We start from the raw sequence: 26,481 nt of genomic DNA, 5'->3' as shown, positions 1-26,481 counted from the left end.
GGGGAAGAGCAGCTGGAAAGCTGCCTGGCGGAAAAGGACCTGGGGGTGCTGGTTGACAGCCAGATGAACATGAGCCGGCAGTGTGCCCAGGTGGCCAAGAAAGCCAACGGCATCCCGGCTTGTATCAGGAATAGTGTGGCCTGCAGGAGTAGGGAAGTGATCGTGCCCCTGTACTCGGCACTGGTGAGGCCGCACCTCGAATACTGTGTTCAGTTTTGGGCCCCCACTACAAGAGAGACATTGAGGGGCTGGAGCGTGTCCAGAGAAGGGCAACGAAGCTGGGGAAGGGTCTGGAGCACAAGGCTGATGAGGAGCGGCTGAGGGAGCTGGGGTTGTTTAGTCTGGAGAAAAGGAGGCTGAGGGGAGACCTTGTCGCTCTCTACAGCTACCTGAAAGGAGGTTGTAGAGAGGTGGGGGTCGGTCTCTTCTCCCAGGTAACAAGTGCTAGGACGAGAGGACATGGCCTCAAGTTGCACCAGGGGAGGTTTAAATTGGCTATTAGGAAAAAATTCTTCACCGAAAGGGTTGTCCAGCATTGGACCAGGCTGCCCAGTAAAGTGGTTGAGTCACTGTCCCTGAAGTGGTTGAGTCACCGTCCCTGGGGGTATTTAAAAGACGTGTAGATGTGGTGCTTAGGGACATGGTTAGTGGTGGACTTGGCAGTGTTTGGTTAACAGTTGGACTCGATGATCTTAAAGGTCTTTTCCAACCTAAATTGTTCTATGATTCTATCAGCTAGCAGTTGGATAGGTAGAAAGTCTTAATGCTTCTCTGTTGAAGTCAACTGCAGTTCAGACAAGCCTCCAGCAGAGAGGGAGTGTCTAACAGGACTGAAATACAACACATACATCAAGAAAGAGAAGTTCTGTGGAACACACAATGGACAAACAATCTAGGAAAAGTAAGAAGCAAAACTCTAAAAGCTGTCAAAGAAATTCACCAGTGCAGCCAGGGTGGCAAAGGCAGGCAGGGAGAAAGCAAGAAAAAAAATTAATAATGAACCCATTTCTGGTTAGAGGACAGCTGAACCAAAGTGTTCTGCTTGGGTGCTGCTGTACATCATGTGTCAGAGCAGAAGGTGATAAAAATTACTTGCTAGAACAGGGACAAAGCAAGTGAGAGTGTTCACTGAAGAAATATGATTTTATAAAGTAAGCTAACAGTTTCAAGGACAGAGGGAGAACACATGGACACCATATGCATAAGCATTTTGAACTGATTAACAAGTAGCAGCAAAGGAGAAAGATAATCTAATAGTCAGGGGACCAGCAAGTAATTTTCTATAGCACTGCAGACTTTATGACCTTGGGTAAGTCTCTTTGTGCCTTAGCCATTCATTTGTAAAATAAGAACAATATCCCTACCTCTAAGGAGTGCTCTTAGGTTAACTATATTAAATTTTGGAAGCCCTTCAGATATTACCTATTAGCAGAGATCAGAGAAATAGCATAAAAAAATAAAATAAATTGGAAGCAGGAAAAAAGGTCATATTAAATGAGTGTTTCAAAAACACTAACCATGGAACGTAAAAACTTGAGCGAATTCAACAGCAGCATTATTAGCTCAACAATAAATATCTTTGGAAATCCCACCTTGGGCAATTTGACAGTGAAGGTACTGAACTTGGGAAGGAACATTACATGATGAACAAATGCTCTTTTACTCAAGAACTGTCACAATTAAACTGAAATGAGAGCCAAAACCATTTTCACTCATTATCCAGTACAATTAAAAACTGATGGAAGTTTGAATTCCAAGTGATCCTTTGCACATCCTAAATGAAAACCCAACAATGAGAGAGCCTGCTGAGTTTACAGTGCAATCTTACGTCTTTTGTTCAAATGCGGGGCATTAAAACAGGGTAGCTTTTTATATTAAAAGACAGATCACTGCAAACTCCATGTTAATAATCACAATAAAATAATTTATGAATTGTTTTCTATCTGGCAGCATTTCATTTGGAACAACCTCCTAACAATTTAATATTTACCCATATGTATCTATAAATATATTTATCAAAACCATTGTAATCATAAATAGAATTTGGCTACTTAATAGCCTCAGATTGCTTACAGTGTGTCAAAAAAAAAACAACCAACCCCAAACATCAGAAAGCAAGATACAGCAAGGGTTTTTTTGGTAGGAATGTACTTAAGTACATAACTATAATTACATAAGCAAGCTCATTAAAATTAATACTATTTTTAAATTATTTTTGTGGTTCTATATTTTGATAGCCTGAATCTACAGTTCTTCTTAGATCTTCTCAACTCTTCAGTAAAATTTCTCCTTTGTACACATCCTAAACGTGACCTCATTTGGTTTCTTCCAACATTGCAAAAAGATATCTTTTATGGTGAAGTTATCAGTATTACTGACTACATTTCTCATAATTTCTTTTATAATTATCTCAGCAGTGGTAGTGAGACCAAATTTTACAGAACTGAGGCAGCGCGCATAATGGCATTGAAACCAGTCAATGTACATCTGACTTTAAATTGGGTCCAGATAACCATTTGCTTGATTCCTATCCCTTCTGCAAGACGGCTCTGTAGTAAAACTGTGAAGCCCAGTATCATGCATAAAAATGGCTAATACATGTGAGAAAGGAAGGCATAATTTCTCTGCAATATGCTTTATTAATCTTTCTCTCTATGAAGCTTCACATTAGCAAGACAGTGATACGGAGGTATAAACAGCTTCTGATAAAGTTAATTAAAATATAGAAAAGTAATTACTAATATCTGAACGATATGGCTTCATTTGGATTGCTAATGGCAAGGGAACGGGCGAAGTGAGGCAGAGAAGGCTAACCAAAAGCCTGCAGATTGCAAGTCACACGTGGCTCATGAAACAGTTGATGCGAGCCTAAATTTGAAGTGTGGAAAAATACTGGAGCAACCTATTAAGTAATCAATTTGTGAGCAGCTAGAGTACTGCAAGGCAGCACACAACTGACTGAAAAACTCCCTGAAACTTTTTCAGTAGTGTGCTCTCAATCTAGGAATGGCTATAAAATAGATTTTTTGCAGGGATCTGTAATGGAGCTTCTCTACCAATTCCATTCCATACTATTGTCATTGACTTGGACTACAGAATGGCTACTGAGAAAAACCCAGGGACGTTTCTAATCTCGATGGGTATTGCAAATGTTTTTGGAGCACACCCCAGATACAGAACACCCCAGATGTAGATGATCTTCACAAACTAGGAAAGAACAACAAAATCACTAGAAGGAAAATCTAGTGTAAGACTAGAAGACAGGGAGATCTAGAACGTCCCGGATCTAGAACGCCCAACTCAACATGATCTTCACAAATTGGGAAAGCAATGTGAAGAAGAATCTAGCCGAACAAGGTGGTTTTATTGCAGACAATGATATCTATCCAGTTTTGAACTGAATTCTTAAAACAAGGTCTAGGCAAACTGAAAAGACTGCAGTAGACAGCACAAAGAGTTGTAAGAGTTCTAGAAATCCTGAGAGAAAAGGTTAAAAGAATTAGGTTTGCCTAGAGTAGAGAAAGAGAAAACCGAGGGAGACCATGATAACACCCGGTGACCATCTGCCTTCCACGTCCATCAAGAGAGGATAACTGCCTAACTTTCAGCAAATGAATATTGCAAAGGCAGGTGCAAAGAAATAACACTTCCATCCCCACCCCTCCCTGCCAAACATTAAGGACAGTTATAGGTAATTGCTGAATACACATACTTAATACCAGGTTACATGGATGCCGGTCAACTTGAAGTGTTTTAGTGGAAGGGTGGGACCAACGACTTAGGAAGGTCCCAGTGCTTTTAGGACTGCTACAGTTACTCAAGATACAAACAGTAATTATTTTTTCGGTTCTCCAGAGAATAAAAATCAAGAAGCCAGAGAATACAACACAGCAGCAATAAACATAGTAATTAAATCCATTATCTCCTTCCGTGGCTTTCACTATAACATGGCAACAGACTGTATTCCTGGAACAGTATCTTTCTTCTTGCACCCTATATGAACAATTTTACTGTGCCTATGGACTTCTAATTGGCAATGACTTCTGTCTTAAACAACTAACGCAAATTTAGTAGCCAAATACATACAACTTTTTCAGAATAACTAGTAAGTATCATTTTGTATATGAGAGATAACTATCTTGCTATCTATTTGACGGAAGTTTCTCTGGTAACAAAGTTAAATATTTCCAAAACAATGCTGTCTAAATATGGGTACAATTTATTGGCGGTGTTTTCAAATTAGACAAAATAAGCACCAGTGCAGCAGTAGGATACTGTTGTGCACAACACGGGGAATTTAGTATGGAAAAATGGAGTGTGTATATCAGTAACAATAAAATAGGAATGATACTGCCATGATTCATCGACTGAAGACTTCCGACTAGCATTTACAAAGGGCTTGATGCTAAAACCCTCAGACCTTTCTTTGGAAAGTGCCTCTCAAATACTCTGAAGAATGCTTTTTATAAATTGCACAGCATTTTAAATAACACGTTGCCCTTATATGGCCTTAAGGCACAAAACTTCCAGTCACTATAAAATCCAGCTCACACATGTAAAACCATATCAAGAAGAACAAAAAAAAAGAAATAAAAATATTGAAAAGTTTTCACGGATACCACATTTCTCAAGTGGGACACCTTGATTTTCAGCATTTTTTTTTAAATGAGTACTTTAATGAATACCACCTGCAGTGTCTACATTCTCTGAAGAATCAGGCTCAAGATAGGTAGCACCTGGAACCAAAAAAAGCTCATGAACCTAGTACTGGTGTGCAAGTGGCTTGAAACACACTACAACAGCATTAGAACATGGTCTAGTATCTTCACATTGTGACTTCTGGTCTGTGCACTAGACACAGCCTCTTCTCCAGAATAGTCAGTAAACTAAGTGCAGGGAAAAAGGCATATAGAAATTCAAAGTGGAAGTATACCTACAGCATGATGAGAGAGAAAAATTCATATGCACAAATAGTTAAAGGCGTCCCATCTATCTGTTTCATTCCTCCCATCATCTCTTTCCCTGTAAGCAGATGCCCTAAACATGAGGTCAGGTTGCTCTCTGTCCTTATTCCGTACATCCAACTGAATTCTGTATTATGTAGTGCAGAGAAGACCAACTTCAACAGGATTAAGAGCAACTCCCCAAAATACTCCCCAGAACATCCTGTGGCTTGTTGATTATGAAACCCTCCAGAGATACGATAGGAGTTTGAATTCCCTCATGTTGAAATAGAGACTGAAGTCAGGTATCCCGCCTTCTGAGTGAACGCTCTAACCGCTAAGCAGTTGTACAAAAGCAATGCTTCTCTGCCACTTGTGCTGAAAGTCGCCTGATATCACCTTGGGTTTCGATGGAAACACCTTATGCCTCTAACTCCAAGAGAGAGCCTGGGGCTGCTAATTCCAGCTTCAGCCTCAGCACAAGTTACAGCACAAGGAACACAGCACAAGTTAAATAGATTTTGGTCATTTTTATTTCTTCTCTTTGATTTTGGATCCAAGTGTCACAATCTCTTTTTAATTCTCTCTCCACCCACACAGGGGGATATTATGTCCTTCCCCGTGGGCTGCAAACTCCATGCGGGGACCAAGATCTACAATGGATAGGTGCCAAAGCATTTGGTATCAGTCCTACTTGTGGATCTAAACTCTAAATGCCACGACAAGAATATAACTTTCCTCCCTCACAGGGGATGCCAGGTGCCTGCACGCTAAAATGGTGATGGCCACATTGGTGCTTAAAATATCCAGAGAAGCAAGTGAGCACCCTCATAGGACATGTCTATGATTCTTGAGATATTTAGTCCTACCTAGTGCAGCGTTTAAGACTAAACCTTACTAGGCTTATTATCAGAAAGCGCTTCTATACCTGAGTGTAGCTGAAGCTTTTCCAAGATAAAAATGCTTCAGCTGCGCACATACCGTCTGGCAGGTGTCCATCCATCCCGTTCCTCCTCCCTTGGGAGGGAGGGACAGGAGAAAAAGAAAAGAACATTGTCCTTGATACAACCGATCTGGAAAAATCTCCCTTTAGATATAGACTGACGTTCCAAATTACTACCTTGAATGGCAAAAACCTGCATGCTTATGTGGGCAGAGGGATCAAAGCTGGATCAATAAGAATAACAAAAAAGGACTGTGTTTATCCAAGATAATGGATAGTAAAACAAATCTCACTGGTTCACACCTTAAAAGGGGCTGGTCATCTGCTAAGACTGCTACCCAAATAGGTTACTGAGAATGACAAAGCTTAGCATTTCTCCCACTGCTGAAGTTATTCAAAGCTCAAAATTATCTGAAATTCCTTTGGCCAAAATCACTTCCCGTTTAAATGTAACAAGTTAGCATGAAGACCCTTTCATCATCAGGATATAAAAAACCAGGTTTTGTTCCACTTCTGTATAAGGGTTAAAACCACCATAGTATTGCCCTTCCTGCTGCAAACAGCTACCACTGGCAGGATCTCTCTGATTAGAATCTATTGTAAGATGAGAAAGTATTGATGAATAACAATCACTTTTGCAGGAATGTAAATTTCTATGCAGAAACCGAGGCGAGAGAAAGAGCAGCATGTAATGAGATTTTGCTGACATTTCACAATCACAAGGACAAATTCTAGCACAAGGAAAAAAAAAAAGTACTTCTTTCTTTCTCAAGAACAAGATGCGATGCGCAGGTCGGTCTGTCTGCTGCCACCACCCTGCCACCAATACTCGTCTGTCTCCTTTTCCTGCTCTCAGTCCCTCAGGAACTGCTACAGTCATATTCATCTGGCCTGAGCAGCCCGATACGTCACCCTGTCTACCAGCAATGAAAGTGCAGCACATCCTAAAATTCAGGGCACGGGGCCAAACACGCCCAATCAGTAGTCGCACTTGTCTTAAGAGCATAGGGTTACGAGGCCATAGATTTCAAAGGCTAGATGGTAGGGATGACCCATTATTCCTTGAGGAAGGAAAAGAAAAAAAAAAGACAAGTACCTGTCATCATTTCCCTATCCCAGTATAATGGTATCACCTTGTACTGGGCTCAGATATCAGTGGAAGCAGCTTGTAATGTATATGGCTGTTGCCAAAATACATCACGCTGCAATACAGCAATCTCTATATAACGTTAATCAATTCTGCTTGCTGCAGCAGACCATCTGCTTTGCTCACACCGTAGTACGCTAACACGTACTATCTGCTTACAGTGCTGTTGAGCACGCTGGGGCATCAGCAGTACAAGGCAATCCGAGCCACGCTGAAAACGTTACTATGCTGACAAAAATCAAACGAGCTGAAGAACATACCTTTCTCCTTCCTGTACAGGAAGCAGCATATATAAAAATACGTTAGAAAACTGATACACATTAAAGGGAAATCTAAAAAATGCATATTGATAATGTGCTGCATCTATGATGTCATGCACATATAGCATTAAAACAGACAATTCCTCTTGAGTATTCGTTTCCTACATAATCTATTTAATTTAGCTGCACTGAGAATGACATGCACATTGTAATTTAACATCCAGCACTGCCTCCCATTCGCTCCCCGCACAACTACAAATACAAAATGTTCACACAACTAATGCTCCAGTACAGTACATGACCAAACACAAAACACATTCATGACAACCAGCAATCTTTCCCCATCCCAGGCACGCAACCCAGCCATTACAATTAGCACCTACAGACAGAACACAAAGAACGCACCCCATGAACAACATCTCTACCATCTCCCTTCTGTAAATCCCACAAGTTCAAGCAAAGGCAATAGAGAAGGCAACACAGGCAAACAGCACACACAGCACCATCCCTCACCACCCCACCATCACCTCCACCATGCTGACAAAATTACAAAGCCACCCCTTGGTAACACATGCCACTACGCGGAATATAAAACATCCCACCACCGCAGACAGATGTTATTACACACGCACACATACACCCCTTCTCTCACTGCTGTTCACACCACTGTCTACCTCAGAAAACCTGCTGCACGCATTCAACATTGGAATAAATTCTCGCATACACCTCCCCAACATTCAGTGCCTTCTAACCTGTGTGTCAAATCCATTTTCTACCGAGCTACTCTTCCTTGGTGGGAGTCCATCTCCTGTGTTTTCTTGCCCATTAGGAGATTTGAGAGGAATCTGGCTGGAATACAATGGCTTCGTCACCTCCACCTTGTTCCCAAACTTCAGGTAACAGGGCTGTGGGATGGTCCTGGCTGTTGGGACATGCAGGATTGGAGCAGCGCTGTGTACGGGTTTAGGTAGTCCCGATTTCATTTTGGAGGCTACCAGGATGGCTGGCATTTTCTCTTTCTGCTTTCCTAACACGTTTCTGTCAGCAGCAGCACCAGCAGAGACAGCAAGCACGGAGAGAGACAAGGACACGTTGGGGAAGCTGCTCTACACTAAAGCAGCCTGGTTTACTGCAGGGATCTCCAAAACCAGCTTAGAATTTAAAACCAACCCCCCCCCCCAAAAAAAAAAAAAAGACAGAAAAAAAGAAAAAAACCAAAACCAAACCACTTTCAGCCTAAAATACCTCCCAGCTTTATGCCAGCCTTCCACCTGTTTCCTCTAATTTTATTTTCAGTTCTTCTCCACTGTCCTCCTTCCTATTTCTGCTGTTATTTAACTTGCTCCTTCCTTTTTTCTGGCTGACTCCTGTAATTTTCTTCCCTGGAAATGGGAGACTTTCACTCCATTATCTTGTCACCGCATCTCCAAAGTGAGGCAGCCTTTTGGAATAAAAAAAAAAAAAGGAACCTGCTGCTGCATATGCTTCCCCTTCCGTATGCACCAGAGAGTGAGCGAGCAAGCAGGATTTCCAGCTTAAGATGTCTTTCTTCAGTCTTAGCCAAGAAGCAGATGTAGCTCAGTGTGTTAATGACTGATGCCCTTGGATACGAGCCTTAGAGAATCAAGCTTCTTAAGCCTTAATAGCTGTGAACAGGACAACGATGCTGGAGCAGAAGGAGAAACGTCCACTGACAGCAATTTTAAATAAAAATACGCCAGTGGCCACAAAATTCCCCGGCTCCCCCAGTGCTGCTCATGAAAACCTGGAGGAAGAAAGGGAAAAAAAAAAAAGAAAAAAGGAAAAAAATCATTCAGCTGTCAGACGGAAGGGAAAGCAGCCGCCACCTCATCGTCCCCTCCCGCAGCGGAGCGGGCTCCCGCCCGCGCTGCCCAGCGCACCCCGCGCCTCTCCCGGCGGGGCGGGGCGGGGCCGGGGCCGGGGAGCGGCCCGGGCGGGGGGCGGCGGCTGCCTCGGCGGCACGGTGCAGGCAGGGCCAATCCGGGGGCCGCCCTGCCTGCTCGAAGCAGGAACAAAAAACAGCAAAAAAAAAAAAAATAAAAAAGAAAAGAAAAAAGAAAAAGAAACCACCCCTTTCTCTCTCTCTGCCTCTCCGCAGGGGGAGGAGCGGCTTCAACTCCGGCGGCGGGCAGGGAACTCCGCGGCCAAGCGAGCCGGCGGGGGCTGCGCCCGCCCGGAGGCTCCGGCAGAGGAGAGATGCTGTAGGGGCTGCTGCACGGAGGGAGTTTTGTACCGGTTTCTTTTTGAAATTTAAAAAAAAAAAAAAAAAAGCGCTTTCAAATAAAAACACCTGGAGATGACTCATTGTTCGTTGCTATTCGGGAAAACTCCCGCTGCCAGCATCAACAGGAATTTGAATAAGCACAGTGAGTAATCCAGCCCTATTATAGCAACACTTGGCACTTTGCTTTTCGGAGGTTTTCTCTCAGTGTCACAGGTTCCCCCCCGTGCTGCTCTGCAGATACCACGATCCGTTACAGCCCCAGATCCCTCAGTCCTGCTAAGCATTGCACATTGCAGAGCTGCACGTACCCCTCTTTCTGACCAGAGCGCACCATCCTGGGCCGCGGAGGATCATCAGCATGGCAACTCAAGGCACCAAGAGATGCCTTAGGCCTCGCGAGGGGGTCTTAGCACCGGGATATACAGTGCCACAACACCTGATCTTCAGACAGCCAAAGGTTCCGAGTTCCCACATAGGCTTCTTACATTATATACAGGGAGGGGAGGGCGCCTCAGAATAACATTCACAAAGCCAACAGGAGACATGGAAGAGAAAGGTGCCTTTTAAATCACATCCTCATCACAGCCCCAGGTATCGCATTATTTCCCAAGTAGGTGCACTTCCTTCAGCTCCTTATTCTCACCTCGCCCGCCGCCTGACGACTGAATCCCTACACCACCGCCTGGGTGGCAAGGACAAGAGCGATCCCAGCAAGCAGAGAGAAGCAATGAACCTACCCTTGAAATATTTGAAATACATGCTGGGTGAGACTCCAACGCACGGAGCTACCTGGCAGGACAGAGGAAGCACAGCCCCACCGCCCTGCCCCGTCTCGGCTGCGAGGAGGGCTCGGAGAAGAAAGGCCAAAGCATGCTCTGCGACTCATTTCAAGGGGAGCTGGGTCCTGCCTATTTGATACCCTGACTTTGGGGGAAGTTTTACGTGTGCAAAACCCAGGTTTTATGCCTGAGACTCTTTCAGAGAGAAAAATGAGGCATTTCTGGATCGTAGGTGTCTCCAGGATTAGGCAGCAGGATTAGGATAGCGTTTTAGGAAATGGAAATCAGATGAGACCTGCATGCTGGATCCTTCTGTGGATGTCATCTTAAATGACTTATCCAGGGTTACATAGTAAGTGACAGAACTGGAAATTAACGTCAGAACTTGTGTTCTACTCGTTATAAAGTACTATTCTTCCTCAACATCGCAATGAGAAACGGCCTGTCTCCATTAACAGAACACAGTTTCAGAAGACATTAGCTGTACCATGCGGGTTTTTTTGTTGTTGTGGCTGGTTTGGGGTTTTTTTATTTGCCTTTTTTTTTTAAGATATCTCACATTAACTAGATTATTTAAAACCAAAAGCAAAGCCTGGACACGCTCCCACTGCAGTCTGCCATCTCTCCCGCTTAGCGCTGCCCTCTGATTGCGTAATTCAAGTTCCCACAGTACACGTGAAGCTCACGTGCTAACTAGAGTTTTGGTTGTTGCTGGGATTTTTCAGCACGTCTGCTTTCACATACACCAGCTCTGCAGGCTGCTTTGTATTAACTCGAAGAGGGTAAATTTTTTTGTTGTTGTTTTTATGAGTAACTGCTTTCACCCTAGTCTCTTTTCCCACTAGTCTCAGATTGGAAACTGCACATCTCTGTTCATCCATCTCGCTGAGATGGATCTTCTAACATTTACTCCCTTGTCATAACACCATGCACAGTGTCAGCTGAAACACAACTATATAGAACGTTTCAAAGCCCAACAACTCCATGAAGAAAGTCAGATTTACCATATGAAAGGACTGGTAGTTATGGGAGCAGAAATGTGTCAAATGCTGCGATACCATTTCCATTGTTCAGTGCTGAAAACTCAGCCTTGCTAGCTAAAAGAAGGTTAGGCTGAAGTATGAAAAACTTGAAAAAGATCCAAGTCTGAAAACAAGGCTAATTTTAGGTCCGTAATAAAATATAGTCATGTTTAAAAGCTATTAGAATATCTAATTGACAGCTTTATGGTCTGTTCTTCACTTACACTTTTTATGAGGTTCAGGCCACCAATCCCAGATGCACAGATCTTGCCAGGTTTTGTTGTTCTGTTTTCATCTTGGAAAACTGGCTAGGTTACAGGATACCAAAACAGACACAAAGTTAATTTGAGCAAAAGAAAAGGATTCCTTTCATTGCTCCTTTAACAATTATTGAATCTGATCCTTTGATGATGGTGGATTGAATATTCCACAGCTAGCGGAAACTACTTTATTTCTTGGTGTGCAGTCCTGCCTACTGAAGTGAAGATGATGTCTTCTGAATACTCTCAATCTCCTGCCAGTTATTTTGTCGAATCAATAACACAGACCCCTTCTTTACCAAAGCTTAATGTGAATTCCTGACAACACATTTGAAGAGTGGCCTGGAATTACTGCTTCTCTTACGGGTTCAGTAAAAACCAGCTATTTAAGAGAAAAGTTTGCATTAATGATCCCTTGTCATCTAATACCTGGGTTTTTCTATGTTATGCATATTTTGCTTTATATAACCAAACACTATAGCATAATGCCACTGAAATGTAACATACTGTATCCAGTGGCAGTGCAGCCATACCATGAGGCCATAAATTGTTAACACGTCACATTACAGGCTGTATCTGCAAAGCTGGCCAACATCAATTTTGGTCTATCTTTGGAAGTGACGAGGTGGGGTCTTTTTGGTGTTTGTTGGTTTTTTTGGTTGGTTTTTTTTTTTAAATATAATTGATTTTACCTGGTTTTAAGGCTAGGATTTTTAAAAGAAACTACTTCTCCTGGACAGTCAATGGGATCTGGGAATCCATCTTCCTTATCTTCCTTGAAAAGCCCAACCAGTTTTCCCCTCCTGTTTTGAATCAACCAAATTTCTGTATCTGAGCTATAAGATGAGTAAGTAACATTAAAAAGCATGCAAGTTATCTAAACAAAAAGCAAGAGCTTCATTCCTTCCTGCCACAAATGTCAGATGAGCCACTAACTAGGGGAGCATTCCCTTGCAGCTTTAAGTTTGACGAGTATCTTTGCCTGAATAATCACAACATCCCCCCCGTATCTGCCTGTAGTCCAGCAAGCATCCACCCACTCCCCGACTGGGGGAATATGGAGGGAAAAATGCTATAAACAAGCACTTTACTTCCCTGTTAGAAAAACAAACACACACACAAAACCCTAGTGACTTGGCTTATAGGACTGATTTTTAAGCTCAGGAGATGCCATTGCTCAGGATTCAAGCTGTGGCTACTTAGCACCATGTAGCGTCATCTCAAGTGCCAAGACTCTGGTGTCAAGAACTGGCTTAATATTCTCAAAATGTTAGTGAGCGGACTCATGTGAACCGGAGACCTTAACACATCAGTGCAAACTATTTGAATACTCTGTAGCTGAAGAGCTTGTAGGCAAGTCAGCACATTGCCCAAAACAAAGCCGGTAAACAGAACAAAAACCAGGGTCGACTGCTCTTGAACAGATGATCTTTATGAATGAGATGAGTGTTTCTGGAAGAGTAAAACTATTGAAGCTGCCTTCGTTGCTCATACGTTATCAATTAACAACTGAACAGGGTCTCTAAACCCAAGTGGAAAGAAAATGCCTATATGGATCGCATGCGGGTATTGCAAGCTTTATGAAACGTAGCAAAGGATCAGAGAATCAGACCTTCCTTTCAACTTGTGGTTAATATCCATCCTCAATGAAGCCAAATGTTACATTAGTGTAAGTGGAAAAACTATGTAGAATTATTATATCAATTAGAACACCTTGTTAACTGGTCTGGTGATTCAGAACTGCTGATGGAACTAAAATCAAGGCTTGAAAATACCTTGATCAATACTATCCTTGTCTTTTAGGCATTACTGATGTATCTGAAATCTCCCAGAAAATAATTTTAAGCCTAGGTGAATATTCTTAAAATGTCACCATGTACTGTCAATATTGGAAGGCTTAATTGTTCTTACAAAAGCATTCTCATCAAACTTCACTACTGCCAGGCAGCCAGCTGTCCTATAGACTGTGGGCATATTCAGCCTTGGCACAACTCCATCAACTTAAGTGAAGTTAGGACAGGAATAAATATGGACCTATTTTTGGTACTACAGACACTTGGCACATCCACATCCATCTTTTGTCCCTGATCAGAGTATCAAATATGTAAAAGCCTGATCCTGTCTGCAGATTTAGGTTACCATTCCATGAAAGAACCCATAAAGGTGTAAATGGGATCAAGCTCCTAATTTTTTGGTTGTATTCCCACAAGAGGAATGGTAGAGGTTAGAACAGAGGAATGTGGGTAGAAGTGTTATATAATTTGGCATCCTCTCACCACAGCAATTATAATCTGTACATGTGAGTTCTTTATATAGAGCAGAGAGAAAAGGAGGAAACCTTGGTTCTGTTCCCAGTTCTTTTCACAGAAATCTTGTCTGCATTACACTAATTCTGATCTAAAATCCCTTTTGTAATCCCCCGACATGTTTCTAATTCATGCTGGGTTTAATACCACCTCATTTTATAACAGTGTCGTGTTTTAACAAATACACAAGCTAAGTTCCTCCTGGACAAGAACACCCATCACACTCATTTTCAGAAGACACAGAGAAAGTTTCACCAGCCACACTAGTGATACAGGCAGAGCCTTTTGCATGGTGACACAAACCGGCACCATTTTAAATGAGCATCTTCTGAACAATGCTCGTATTTAATCCTGTTTCTGTACCAGAACGTTTCATGGTTTTGTAATGTAAGCATGAACAATAGGAGCTGGCATCACGACTGCACTGAAATAATTTGCCCACCTCATTCCAGACTGGTATTTTTTTTATTTCGTGATGCATTTATCATTGGACTACGTGGCCATTTTACATAAATCTAACTCTGGTTAGGTTTTGAGTGCTTCACTCAAAAGCTACATAAGTTTCTATTGTCATAGCAAATGCGTTTTGATCAACATCCACGTCTTTGATTTCATTATGTTTCCGTCGCTTTTGGATCTGTAGCCATATCAGTTTCTCAGAATCTAATAAAAATGGTGCTCAGCTGGCTGGACACAGACATACCGAGAGGGGTTCTGTGACTGACTTTGGTCCATCTCTCTGACTTTGCCTGTAAAGTTCATTCCTCAGACTTAAACTCATCAGGAGCAGGAGTGAAAGGGATGAGGAATGCAAGAGCTTATTTCAATTAATGCTTTCTGCAGTGTTGTAAGATTTAGATGCATATTGTATGTCTATACTGTAGTCACAGCAGTGCCCACTGTGTAATACATATACGCATGAATAATCTTTACGATCCTAAAAGACTAGCTTTGTCACGCCAACCTATAGCTCACCTCATTTATCTCTTAACGTCTGTGATCGTAAGAAGACACATCATCTTTTCATACCACTAACAGCACCTGGAATAAATATTTCAATATCATTTTAGAGCGATCCTTGCAAATTGCGCCTTCCCAACAGAGATGTGCATCTGGGTATTCTTAATCTATTCATGTGTCCTTTGTTTCCACAAGGTTAATAGTACTAGCTTCTATATTATTTTATGCCTGATTTGACATCGCCTATGGTGTCATGTATTTGGAAAAGCTAAGAAAACATCTGGGACTAGAATCACACTAACGGGAATATCTCAGAAGGAAGGTGATGACAATACAAATACCACAAACTACTCTTGACTCTAAGAACCATCAAGCTAAGATGAAATATGAAGAGGAGAACCTAAAAAAAAGCTCTCTTCCCTGTGCTGCTATTCTCCCTACCTTCTCAAGAAGCAGCAGGGAAAAAAAATCCATTACTTAGAAGCTATCTCACATCATCAGGTAGTCACCTTCTGTAACCTTGCTGTCCCTTACTGGCACATTTCAAAGACACCTGCTCCATCATCTGAAAGAGCTGTCGGAGCCTAAAGGTAGAAGCCATCTGAGAAGCGGATCAGAAGAAAAGGCTATATTTCAAAGTCTTTATTTCAACTGGATCTGCTTAAGCATTCCAACCCAGCCTCAGCTGCCATCAATCTCGCCCACATCAGCAGTTTTGAACAAACACGAATTGGCCAAATTATCATTAAGCAACTTCAGCTACTTTGTAAAGAGCAAAGCAACGCTATTCAAACTAAATGGTGAAAGTCAGATTTTTCACCTGCTCTAAATCAATGTAGTTTCTCTACAGCCAACATCAGAATTTGACTTCCAAATTAGAAGTTTTTATCACAATCTTCTTTAGATAACTATTCCAATCCCATCCTATACTCACATTATCTCCCTTCCCATCAGTACACATTACCAGTCAATTTATATTAAAAAATCCTCTTGCATCCTGAGCCCACGCATCCAGTTTGGTTGATGATGCACAGTGCAGTTCTGCAGCCATGGAAGCGGTGCTTGTGGTGCTCACCAACTGCCAACTAGATATCAGAGAACAACAAATATCGTCCCACACTTGGAGGCTCTGCCAAGTACACTTCACAACCAAAGTCTGCAGGCAGCCGCTCTTCCCTAGAAGCCAAAAAAAGAGACCATTCCCACAGGGCAACCATTCAGGAGCAGTTCGCTGCTGGAGGTCACCTGCAATGCACCACATAATGTCACAATGATTAATTGCAATGTTACAAACACCAGCTATTTCTGAATGTGTTAGCAGGAAAAAAACCTGTATATATAAACCTAGATTGTTCACAATGGTATAAAAGGAAACACGAAGTGCTTAAGACAATGCCCCGATGTGGATGTTGCCTACTTCCACAGCTCCTTCAAAGAAAGATTAGTCCTGATTTGATGTTTACGGAAAATAAAAGCACACACTCAGACACTAAAATGTGGGGTACGCTAATGGTCCTCCTGAAACTCTTAAGTCAAAATTTTCAGTGAAACTCCTTCAGATTTACACAGACATAACTCAAGTCAACCTTCAGCCCAACAGCCGTGACCATTGTTGAAAGTCAACGTCCAAAAAAACCAATTTGCCACCTCCATCTCCAATGTGATGACCCGTCACAAGGCAATTTGAGGAGGATTACCCCATAACCTGGGGAAAACCAACAGAAAGTACTGATTCATTTTATACTTAAAAATCACGTGTACATTTTTAAATATGGGAGGGAGAGGTTTACTTGCACCTGCCAAACATCACGCTCAGTTTTAAACCAGAAAGCTTCAAAGATCCCTATCTTTGAAGGAAACAGTTATTCTTTAATCTCCCTATTTATCTAACACAGAATACTCACAACTAAAGTGCTGCAGGGCCACTGAGCAGCCTCATGCATGGCAGTATCAAGGTTCCCTTCTCGAATTTCCTTATGTTTCCTTTGTTCTTTCCTTCTCCCATTAGCAAACTGGTAACTCACCCTCCTACTGTTTTAATACTGATTTTGTCAAGCTTTTGTAATATCAGCCGCCCAAAAATGACATTAAAAGATAACTGAATGTTGTCCTAATATTTTGTTTCATACGAAAACAAAGGAGATTCCCAGTGTAATGATTATTGACGTGTTTGTTGCTTTAAACAGCTTTGATATTTCAACATTTAATCCATTTTAATTTTTTAAGGTGACAGGATATTATTCTATCCTAAGGTTTCCTGCCACCGTGAATTTAACCCATGATGCTGTATTGAACTCACACTGTTTAAAGCTACAGTATAAAGACCTGACAGCATTGCATTTACCTTACACACCCCATCATACGATTTTTAATAATGCTACTCTCAGTGTTCGGGATATTTTGGGAAGGTGTCAGTGTCAAAACACCACACACAGCCCTAATATGCTGTATCACCCCCAACAACAAACAGAAGGTGTAGCACTGAGAGATAATTTTTCTGTATTTCATATTTCCTCTTGCCATTTTAGTAGTAAGATCATTGTAATATACAACCTTTTTTTTAGATAGATGGAATTCAATCGATGGAATGATTTTCTGCATTCTGAGACACAATCACCTCCTGTATGAGAATTAACATGAGCTTTGTTTATTCCAGCAGTAAAAAAACCTGTATTCAAGCTAGTCCAAGATTAAAAAAAAATAATAATAAAAAGACAACTACCTGGAAACTCAAATCACTCCGCTGTAAAAGCAGTAGTAGTCAATCATTCCTGTCACAACATTAGTGTATTATTGGCTGTTGGCAAATGGGTCAGCTTGTCATAGGCAAAGTACTTATCAGATGCTCTGTTTCCTTCCATCCCGGTTGGCACATGAAACGACGACGTTACAGATGCTGAAAGAGGTGCTGCTGAATTTCAAAATGCATCCATCTGTTTAACTTTCTAAAATGACTCTGAAGAGTCGGATACAACAAACACATCTGCTACCTCAGCACATTAAAATATCATCTGGAAAATAACTGGCAAATTATAAACCTTTTCAGATAGCGATCCACAACGAAGTTTCAATACACGTGTAACATCTGTTCCACCTTCAGTTATACCTCGAGGCTTTGCACCTCTGGCTTCCTGAAGAATTGAGGCAAGCCCTGACCTTAGTCGTAACCAGCTCTATATCTCCTTATCTCACTGTTAGAGCTTGTTTAGGAAAACATCACTGGGCATCCATCTGTTCAACCTTGTCACCCCCCGAAAGAGCATTTCCTACGCCTGACTCTCAAACACGATCCAGTATGGAGCCATACACCAAGTCCGTCTGTTAACAGAAGGACTTCAGACGGACACCCCCCGCTAGCAGCATGGTGCCAAGGAGTTGTTAACGAGCCAGTCAAGTACAGGAGATGACAACTGTATTTCTAAGAAGTGAAACAACGTTGCTTTTAATTGAGGAGAAACTGCTCTATTCCACTCTCACCATACAAACTGGAGTGAGCTCAGCGAAGGCCAGCAGGACCCTGGGAGGAGAGGCTGAGGAACGGGCTCGTCCAGCCTGGAGAAGAGATGGCTTTGGGGGCACGTAACAGCAGCCCCTGCTAACTATGGGCAGGTTATCGAGAACGCAGAACCAGGCTTTACACAGCAGTGCCCGACGGGAGGACAAGGGACGACAGGCATAAATTGCAACGAGAGGTTCAGACTGGGTACAAGGAGAACCTGTCGCTGCAGGGACAGTCAGGCAGTGGCACAGGTTGCCCAGAGAGGTTGTGCAGTCTCTGTCCGTGGATGATTTCAAGATCCCGATGGATAAAGCCTTGAGTAACACGGTCTGGTCTCACAGCTGACCCTGCTTTGAGCAGAAGGTTAGACTGGAGGGCTCCTGAGGGCCCTTCCAATCTGAATTACCCCAACGATTCCTGAATAAAATAAAAGGTAAAATAAAAGATAGAATAATAATAAAGAACAATCCATCAGGATCCATTGGAAGAACCTAAAGTGGAAACCAGCTATAAAAAATAATCCGGTCCATCACAAGAAAATGCTTAGGCAGGATGTCCAGCAGAAGATACCAGCCGACCAAATTTTCGGAAGAAAACTGCAGCACATGTTTAAGTGTGATTTTTCTTTCAGTTCTTCTCCCACATCTCTCACAAACACAAACGTGTTATCACTTTGAATTATGTGAACAGATGCTTACATTTGCAATTTACATTAACCTAGCCTGCATTAACAGCGATTTCGACACAAAATGCAAACCACAATGCATTTTTTCCACCCTAGGGTATAATGTATGTGTAAACTGCAGCACCAGGACATCTCAATAAGTTCCTTCGCTGCCCACGGCACTCTCAGTAATATTCTTAAGGTATCCTGATTTCATCTGCAGAGTGCAGGTAGAGAGCTGGCATAACATAAGACAGGAAACATAGAAGTAGCTTCCACAGATCCGTGGCCACCAGAAAGGCTGGCAAGAATGCCGTGAGATACTGGAGATCGCACCCAAGGGGTCTGCCATAGCCACTTGAGAGCCGAGGAGAACATGCGAGAGAGGTGCTCTGGCTAGGCACACATGAAGTGTAGGCCGAGACAGACTTTCAGTAACAGAAATGAGCATTTGATACACAGTATTAAAGCAAAACCTTTGAAGTGCATCACTTTGCAGCAGCACTAACGCTGTTCTATATGTATATAAATGAGAAACAAAATTTTCTTTGCTGTAAATAGCTTGTGCAATTAATAGCAGTTAGCTGTTCCTGTCTTTTTCCAATTACAGACTCAGGATAAAATGGCATATTAAGGTATCTCATGCAATTCTGGACCACCTAATGTTAGAAGAGCAATTTGAGGATGAGCTGCTACTGCTAATTATCAGAATTAAAACAGAAATAGCAATGTTCACCTTTAAAAGTGAGATGATTTCCTATCTCAGGCATAACTTTCCATTGCTCTCCCCTGCCAACAGTTATCAATTTCATCTGAGGATTCCTGGACTGAAACTTTGAACACAGAAATGCCATCATACAGAAAACCTTTGAAAACATTTTGGGTCACCATTTTGGGTCTTTCAAAAGAAACTCATTTCTTTATCCTTGGCTAATTACCTTTTAGTCCCTCTGCACAGACACAAAATATTTGTGTTTCTATTTTGTCTTTTCTTTTTTATTTTCAGACAGCTGCACCCGCTTCCAAAATCATCATCATGTTTCCACCATGATGTTAGGAAAAAAAATTCTTCTGGACAGTATCACTGCTAGCACAACAATAAAAAATTACAACTGTGTATGCATATGCATGCGTGCACATGTATTGTAAGCTGAATAAAAACGTGGTGATGTCTAATTTGGCCTGCGCAAACCTGAACAGCATTTCTCCATAAACAGGAAAAGGTTCGACACTATTTGCAACACAGCATCATGAAGCCAATTCCAATTTCTCTTACACTGTGCTGAGCAAGCATTTCCAATTCAAAAGAGTAATTAGCATGCAGTATAAAAATTAGAGCACAAGCAAATACCGAAGCTTTAACCTTGCATTAGCAAAGATCAATGAGAATTCATCACTGTAAGCCCACCATGAGCACTTGCTGCTCAAACACACTGGGAGCGCTGGGATAGGCAGGGCTGTGCCTACCCCACTTGCGTCGCTCATAGGAAGCTTCAAACCCCATCAGGGAATAATTAAGTATCAGGTATAATTTTTATAAACTTCATCATCATTTTATACAGCTGACTGAGATCTCCCACTCTAATACCTCGTTCTCAGCTGCTGATCGTTTTGTCAAACTTTAATAATCTGGTATGAAGCGTACAGTGCCAGAGCCCATCTCAGGCTGAAAATTTTGGAATGTTTTAGCCAAAATGCCAGAACCAAGGTAGAACAATACACCATTACTCAACCACGTACAAAAGCACCGGTGACCTTTGCTTTAGCAAGCCCTGGCACTCCCGAGCTTTGAACAAGGAACTCGCAATTGGGCAAGATAGTGCCGTTTGTGCCAGAATAAGTTTAACATGGTTTCTCTGAAAACGCGCATGACACAGCCAATTTAAAGGGCATTTCATTCTACACATGCTCCACAAGAACATTTAAATTCAGCAGCTGAGATCAGCCAAGTCCATCCATCCCTCTCTGCTCCCACAAGTGAGGGTGCTGCTCAGGTACCCGACCCACAGCTGGACCGAGCACTCTCCAGCCCAGAGCGACCAGAAGAAACACGCTTCTCTGTAACTGGTATTTTGAGTAGTTGTGTGTAACAAAACCTCTCCTTCCAGTAGTGCCAGCGATACTCCTGTTGGTTCGCAAGTGCTAGGAAAGGCAACACTACCTGTGTCTAACTCAAAAGCTGAGTTGGACCACAGCAGAATGAGCGAACTAGAGCAAAAGGAGGAATCTAACGAGAGGGGAAGGTAATGGAGGAAATAAGTGGGGCTGAGAGCGTGGACTATACTGGAAGAACATGGAGACAGAAACTGATTCCAAAGAGGAAGGTCTGAAGAGTGGAGCCAACAGTGGGAACAGGACTGGGGTGTACACCAAGGTATAAAAAAGAGATACCATTAGGACATGGAAGTTCTGAACCTATAAAATACCACATGGTGTATGCCCCAAAATCAGGTTCATATTTTATGCACAAAGTTAGTAAAATATTCGTTTTTCACTTTCCCAGAGTTTCAGTCCCTTATCTACATAATAAGAGATTATACCATCCCCATCATCCACCCAATCTCATCCAGAGATGAAGTGAAGGTACTTTACTGCCAATACAGTATTCAGGTATTCTACTGATCAGCACTATTCACTGTCAACATCCCAAGAGGAAAAATCCATAGGGGCATGAGGAGGGAGAGAAAAATAAGAACTTAGTATTTAGAGAAGAATTTAGTTACGTACCATAAAGAAAGCTTAGAGTCTCACATACTGTTCTTTTTTAATAAAACGTACTATTAAATAAGTGCTTGCTAACTCACTGCTGTATAAGGCCAACACAGGAAGAAACAGTATATGATCATGCCCTTAAAAACTGTATCATCATGACAAAAAGACTTCATGTCACAAAATGCAAAAAGCAGCCACCTAGGACATCTTGCTTCTGGCATTTCCTGAACTTTGGATCCTTAACCTTACTATTTCAGCAATCCTAATATTCTTTTAACGCTTCTGTTTGTTTGTTTGTTTAAGGAATCTGATATCGTTTCCCAATGTATATTAGATAGTACATCAAAGAACTTCAGACGCTTGCAGAGAAGATTCACAGGGACTGTTTGTTACCTGGGAGGTCATCAGAACTGCTCACAGCCCACACGCCCCCTCCCTGTGCCCCACACAACCCTCTCAGCACAGACGGGATGCACACCCCTCTGATAATCATCCCACCATAGGCACACCACCAACCCTAAGGTCATCATCTCTCAGCAATGCCGGGATAAGTCCCACACGTATGCCACTCTTTCTCTAAGGTCGACATCCTACAGCGATGCTGGGATAAGTCCCACGCCCCTCTCTTTCTCCGGGGAAGGAGCAGGCACAAGACCAGCTCTCACCGCCATATATCTGAAGAGAGCGAGAACATATTATCAGCTCAGCCAGGATCACCACCAGCGGTGCAAAGACCCCAGCTGTAAAAGGCGCGCTCCGCAGACCATCACGCCCTTCGCCGCAACTTCCCTCCATCAACTGACAGCCAAGCCTTTTCCACACGTACGTACAATGTCACCTGCAAATGGGTCACCAAACCTCTGACCCAGTCTCAGCAGCAGCCAGGCCTGCTCCACATGACAGCCTGGCATCTAGTCAGCCAGCCTTGGCAGTCACGTCTGGCACCGGCTTTCGGAATAGCGAGCAGGCAGGGGGAACAAATAGCAGATGGCTTTCCCTATCTCCACAACAATTTAATCGCAGCGGTCTTGACGACACTGACGTGCTCCGTGCCATCTACAGCGCCTCGCCAGCCGCGCTTCAAGGTGAGCGAGCTGCTCTTTTCCAAGGGCAGCCCTTCCGACCGGCCAGGCTGCAGCGCTCAAGGAGTGTTTTAAGGGCCTGCAGCCAGGACACGAGCTACACTTACTCAACTTGAACTTCAAAATGAGAACAGAGCAAGACAGACCTGACCAGTTCAGGAAGAAGGAAAAGCACTTTATATTGCAGGAGAGTTGTGACACGAAGTCAAGAGCGTGGGATGAGCGCCCGGCGCTGCCGCCGAGCTCCCCTGCAAACGTAGGCAAGCTGGCCTGACAGCTTGGCAAACGCCTCAAACCGGGCTTCCCAGAATAGAAACAAGTAAAATTAGTTGCTGCTTTAGAAACGTATTTCTTCATTTTCTTTTTATGAACTGTAAAACCAGAGGAAAATGTCTTCACACTGTCCAGGGAAATGTGACAGCTATTTTAACAGGAGGCTCTCAGATATTGAGATGTTACCAGATAGAGATTTCATTTAAACATGGAAGTAATCTCCACTGTGCAGTTAATGCTGATCTACATTTGTGTAACACACCTAAAGCCAGGCTCCTCTGCATTAAAGGGGACGTAGAGATGCCTTTACTGACATGTGGGCAAAGCCAAAAGGAAGGCAAAGGCAGCAACTATTCTCCTAGTAAAGAACAGAGACTATTAAATGTGTCATCTTTTACCAGCCTCAACTGGAATTAGGAAACAAACACAAAAAGTTTAAACTGGTCATGTGTTGGGCTCCTTAGCAAGACAAAACTCAAAAACCCAGAGCACCACAGTTGATTTTGTATTTCCTGAAGGGTACAGCTAACACCAGTTCTCTAGGCTAGTCTACAAACAGGGGTTCTTTGACATATCTAGGGACTTACACACATGGATGCAGCAGCAGTTAAACAAAACAGCCGTAAATATTTCCAAACCTGTATAAATCACAACAGGGGAGCAGCTGGAATTGGGGATAGAGAGCCAAAGTTTGACAAATGGAAAAGACAAAACCATCAGAAAAAAACTTTGGGATGTGTAAGCAAGCTAATGAAGAGTAGAAATAAACAAATAAAGTACAATAAATAGATTATATATTAAAAATATATATAAAGCAATCTAAAATAACAGCTTTCTCTTTTGATGTGAGTATCTGTTTTGATTTCACATTTAGGGCACTACCGAGTCCCAAACAAATCAGATGAAAAGTGGAGAGGGTTATGCAGATAACGTTGTTGAGGGAAGGAAGAAATAAAGGAAGGTACTGTTTATCTTTCCTTTTACTCTCAGTATTTTGATTCCCTGCCCCATAAACAGGAGGGTGAGGGAACTCTACTGCTATTTGCAACTTTGGAAACTTAGTTCTGTTTGCCGGATCCAAAAAACCCACAAAATGTTCATCCTCCTTTCCGTATCACGCTTTACCACCTAGAGTCAGAGCACAAAGGGCAGCGGTTTCCAAAATGTGTGTGTGTATACAGGCACACACACACGGACCTTTGTGTGGCAGAGCTGTGCTAGGAGCAGATGATTACGGCAAATAAAAGGCATCTCTGAATATAACAATGTGGAAGCAAGTTCAATTGCTAAGGACATTGGCTGAAAACAGTCCTTGGAAACAAAGAACCAGCCACATTAGAGCAATCTTTCATACTTGTATAAAATAAGTAATTGAGTCACGGACAGGGTAGAGCCTGGGAGCACAAAGAAAGATCACAAATCGAAGCTGGAAACTGTCCCAATGGTCCCATATTTCAGCTCCCTCTTTGCTTGCTGTTCTTCCCACTCAGGGTTTAAGCATGGCACCAAAGCTCATTACTAGTCTGTAATCAAGGCCGTTAGAGCTCTTGAATTCAACCTGAAGACATACTCAGCAAAACCTGGCAAGGCAACAATAATGACCCCTTTTGAGTAATCAGAGTATTGCTTCATAAGATGCTGATAGGAAATGGTCCCTTTTTGCCAAGGGGCCGGCAAGAGGGCTCACTCGAGAGAAAATGTTATCTTACGCACTATAAATACATGAAAATAAGATTAGAGGCAACTGTTGTGACAGCAATTAGCTTTCCCTGTCAATACACCCCCTCACACTCTGCCCAGATTTTTAGCTCACTAGTGACTCAGAAGCGAGTGACATTGCCAAACCTCCTACTTCTGTGCGTTTCCCGTCCACTTCTGTTACCCAAGGACGGCCCTCATCCTCACCTGACTTCACTTTTGCTATCAGATATACAATCAAGCATCCCTCCAGTATTTGCAAACCGATGCAGAACAGGATAGCTTGTCTGCTGTCCTAGTTTAACTCTACGACATTGCAGCAAATGTTAATCAGTAGCAACGTTAACTCGAAGCTAGATGTTTGAAGCATTTCCACTGAAAATTAAATGTAGTCACTTGTCAATGTTAACTCCTGCCCTATTACATATTATTAATAATCCTAAGCATTCTGTAAGATAATTGTGTGAGTTCACTACTTCCAGTAAGTAAGAAGCCACTGAGTGGGAGAGAAATAACCATTTTTTACATTACTCTGGGTTTGGACATTTGATATGGTTATTTCCCAGATAACCCAGTGGTTATTTTTATTTATACTGTGTGTAGTTGCCTTAGCCATGAATGAAGATCCAAAACTGGTGCCAGCCATAAAGGAGCTGCTACAATATGCAAGAGTCGCGTAAGGACACACTGCAGAATGTGACTGCTAGCCATAAAGCTACTGACGGGCCAAGTATGGTCTACTTACTTAAAGAAAAACAGAAAACGTCGGCATGCTAGCTCACCTCACAGTCCAAATTAGGCTGGGCACTCTCAAGAGCTAGAGATCATGTGCTTCCCCTGGGATAAAGTATTTTAAAATATAGGTAACAGGAGACAAAATCCTTGGGTAGTAACTCCCAGATTTGACTGAGGACGTACAGAAAACCTAAACCAAGACCTTTGTGCTTCCAATAGTTCTTTTAGCTCAGTCTCTGGAAGCACTTCACAAGGATGACTCGGTATCTGCAAAGTAATTGTTCTTCTCAGAGACGTCCTTCATGCAATATAGCGAGTACCGAGTGACGGAGTGACAGAAGTCTTACATTCTTTGTACCTGTTATGAAAGGGTTGAGCTCTGCTGAGATTCCTGAATTACAATGACTAGAGAGGTCTAGCTGCTGCCACCCTTGAGCAGCACCAAGTAGCCCAAGGTCATGGCGAAAGGGAAGGAGGCGGCAACGCCATGACCAGATTGCATGCCCGTGGCCCAGCCACCCGTGCAGAGCGGGGCTGGAAGGCTGTACCCTTCCAGGGGATGGCCCTGGCACTGGGCAAACCCACTCCCACGCACACTCCTGCGCCCAGATGGCCTCCAAACGTCCCTTCCAACATAAATTATTTTAGGATATTAGTAATTAAGCCAACCCTTTGCCTCCCAGTCAGGAGTGCAACTCCCCGTCTTCTTGTAAAAGGCAGAGAAAAAAAAAAAAAAAGAAAGAAAACCATCCCTCCCAAAGCAAAAATAATCATAATAAAATATTCCTGTTCCTACAGCAAGTCACCTCAGCATTCCAAATACCACCCATGAGTTTGTTCTGCTGACAGCTCCGTGCTTACACCTGCTGCTTTTCCTCGCCCCGAGTTTGGCAGGCAACAAAAGCAGGAATGGAAATCATCCGTGAGCAGACAAGCAGCGGAAATTAACGGGA

At 42.6% G+C, this 26,481-nt stretch overlaps 1 protein-coding gene across 3 annotated transcripts in view; it reads right to left on the bottom strand.

Moving 5' to 3' along the window:
* NAV2 (neuron navigator 2) overlaps positions 1-26,481 on the bottom strand; it is a 435,335-nt gene that overhangs the window by 230,377 nt on the left and 178,477 nt on the right. For 2 of the 3 annotated variants that reach the window (XM_072865145.1, XM_072865146.1), the window contains exon 1: positions 8,046-8,394. The exons of the other annotated variant lie outside the window; for it this stretch is intronic. In XM_072865145.1, the coding sequence (XP_072721246.1) occupies positions 8,046-8,303 (258 nt within the window). In that variant the 5' untranslated portion in view covers positions 8,304-8,394. Of the gene's footprint in view, positions 1-8,045; positions 8,395-26,481 lie in introns of those variants that run through there. 3 annotated transcript variants of the gene reach the window in all.

This window comes from Ciconia boyciana, chromosome 6 (genome assembly GCF_034638445.1).
Source record: "Ciconia boyciana chromosome 6, ASM3463844v1, whole genome shotgun sequence".
NCBI lineage: Eukaryota > Metazoa > Chordata > Aves > Ciconiiformes > Ciconiidae > Ciconia > Ciconia boyciana.
This window is presented reverse-complemented; position numbering and strand designations above follow the sequence as displayed.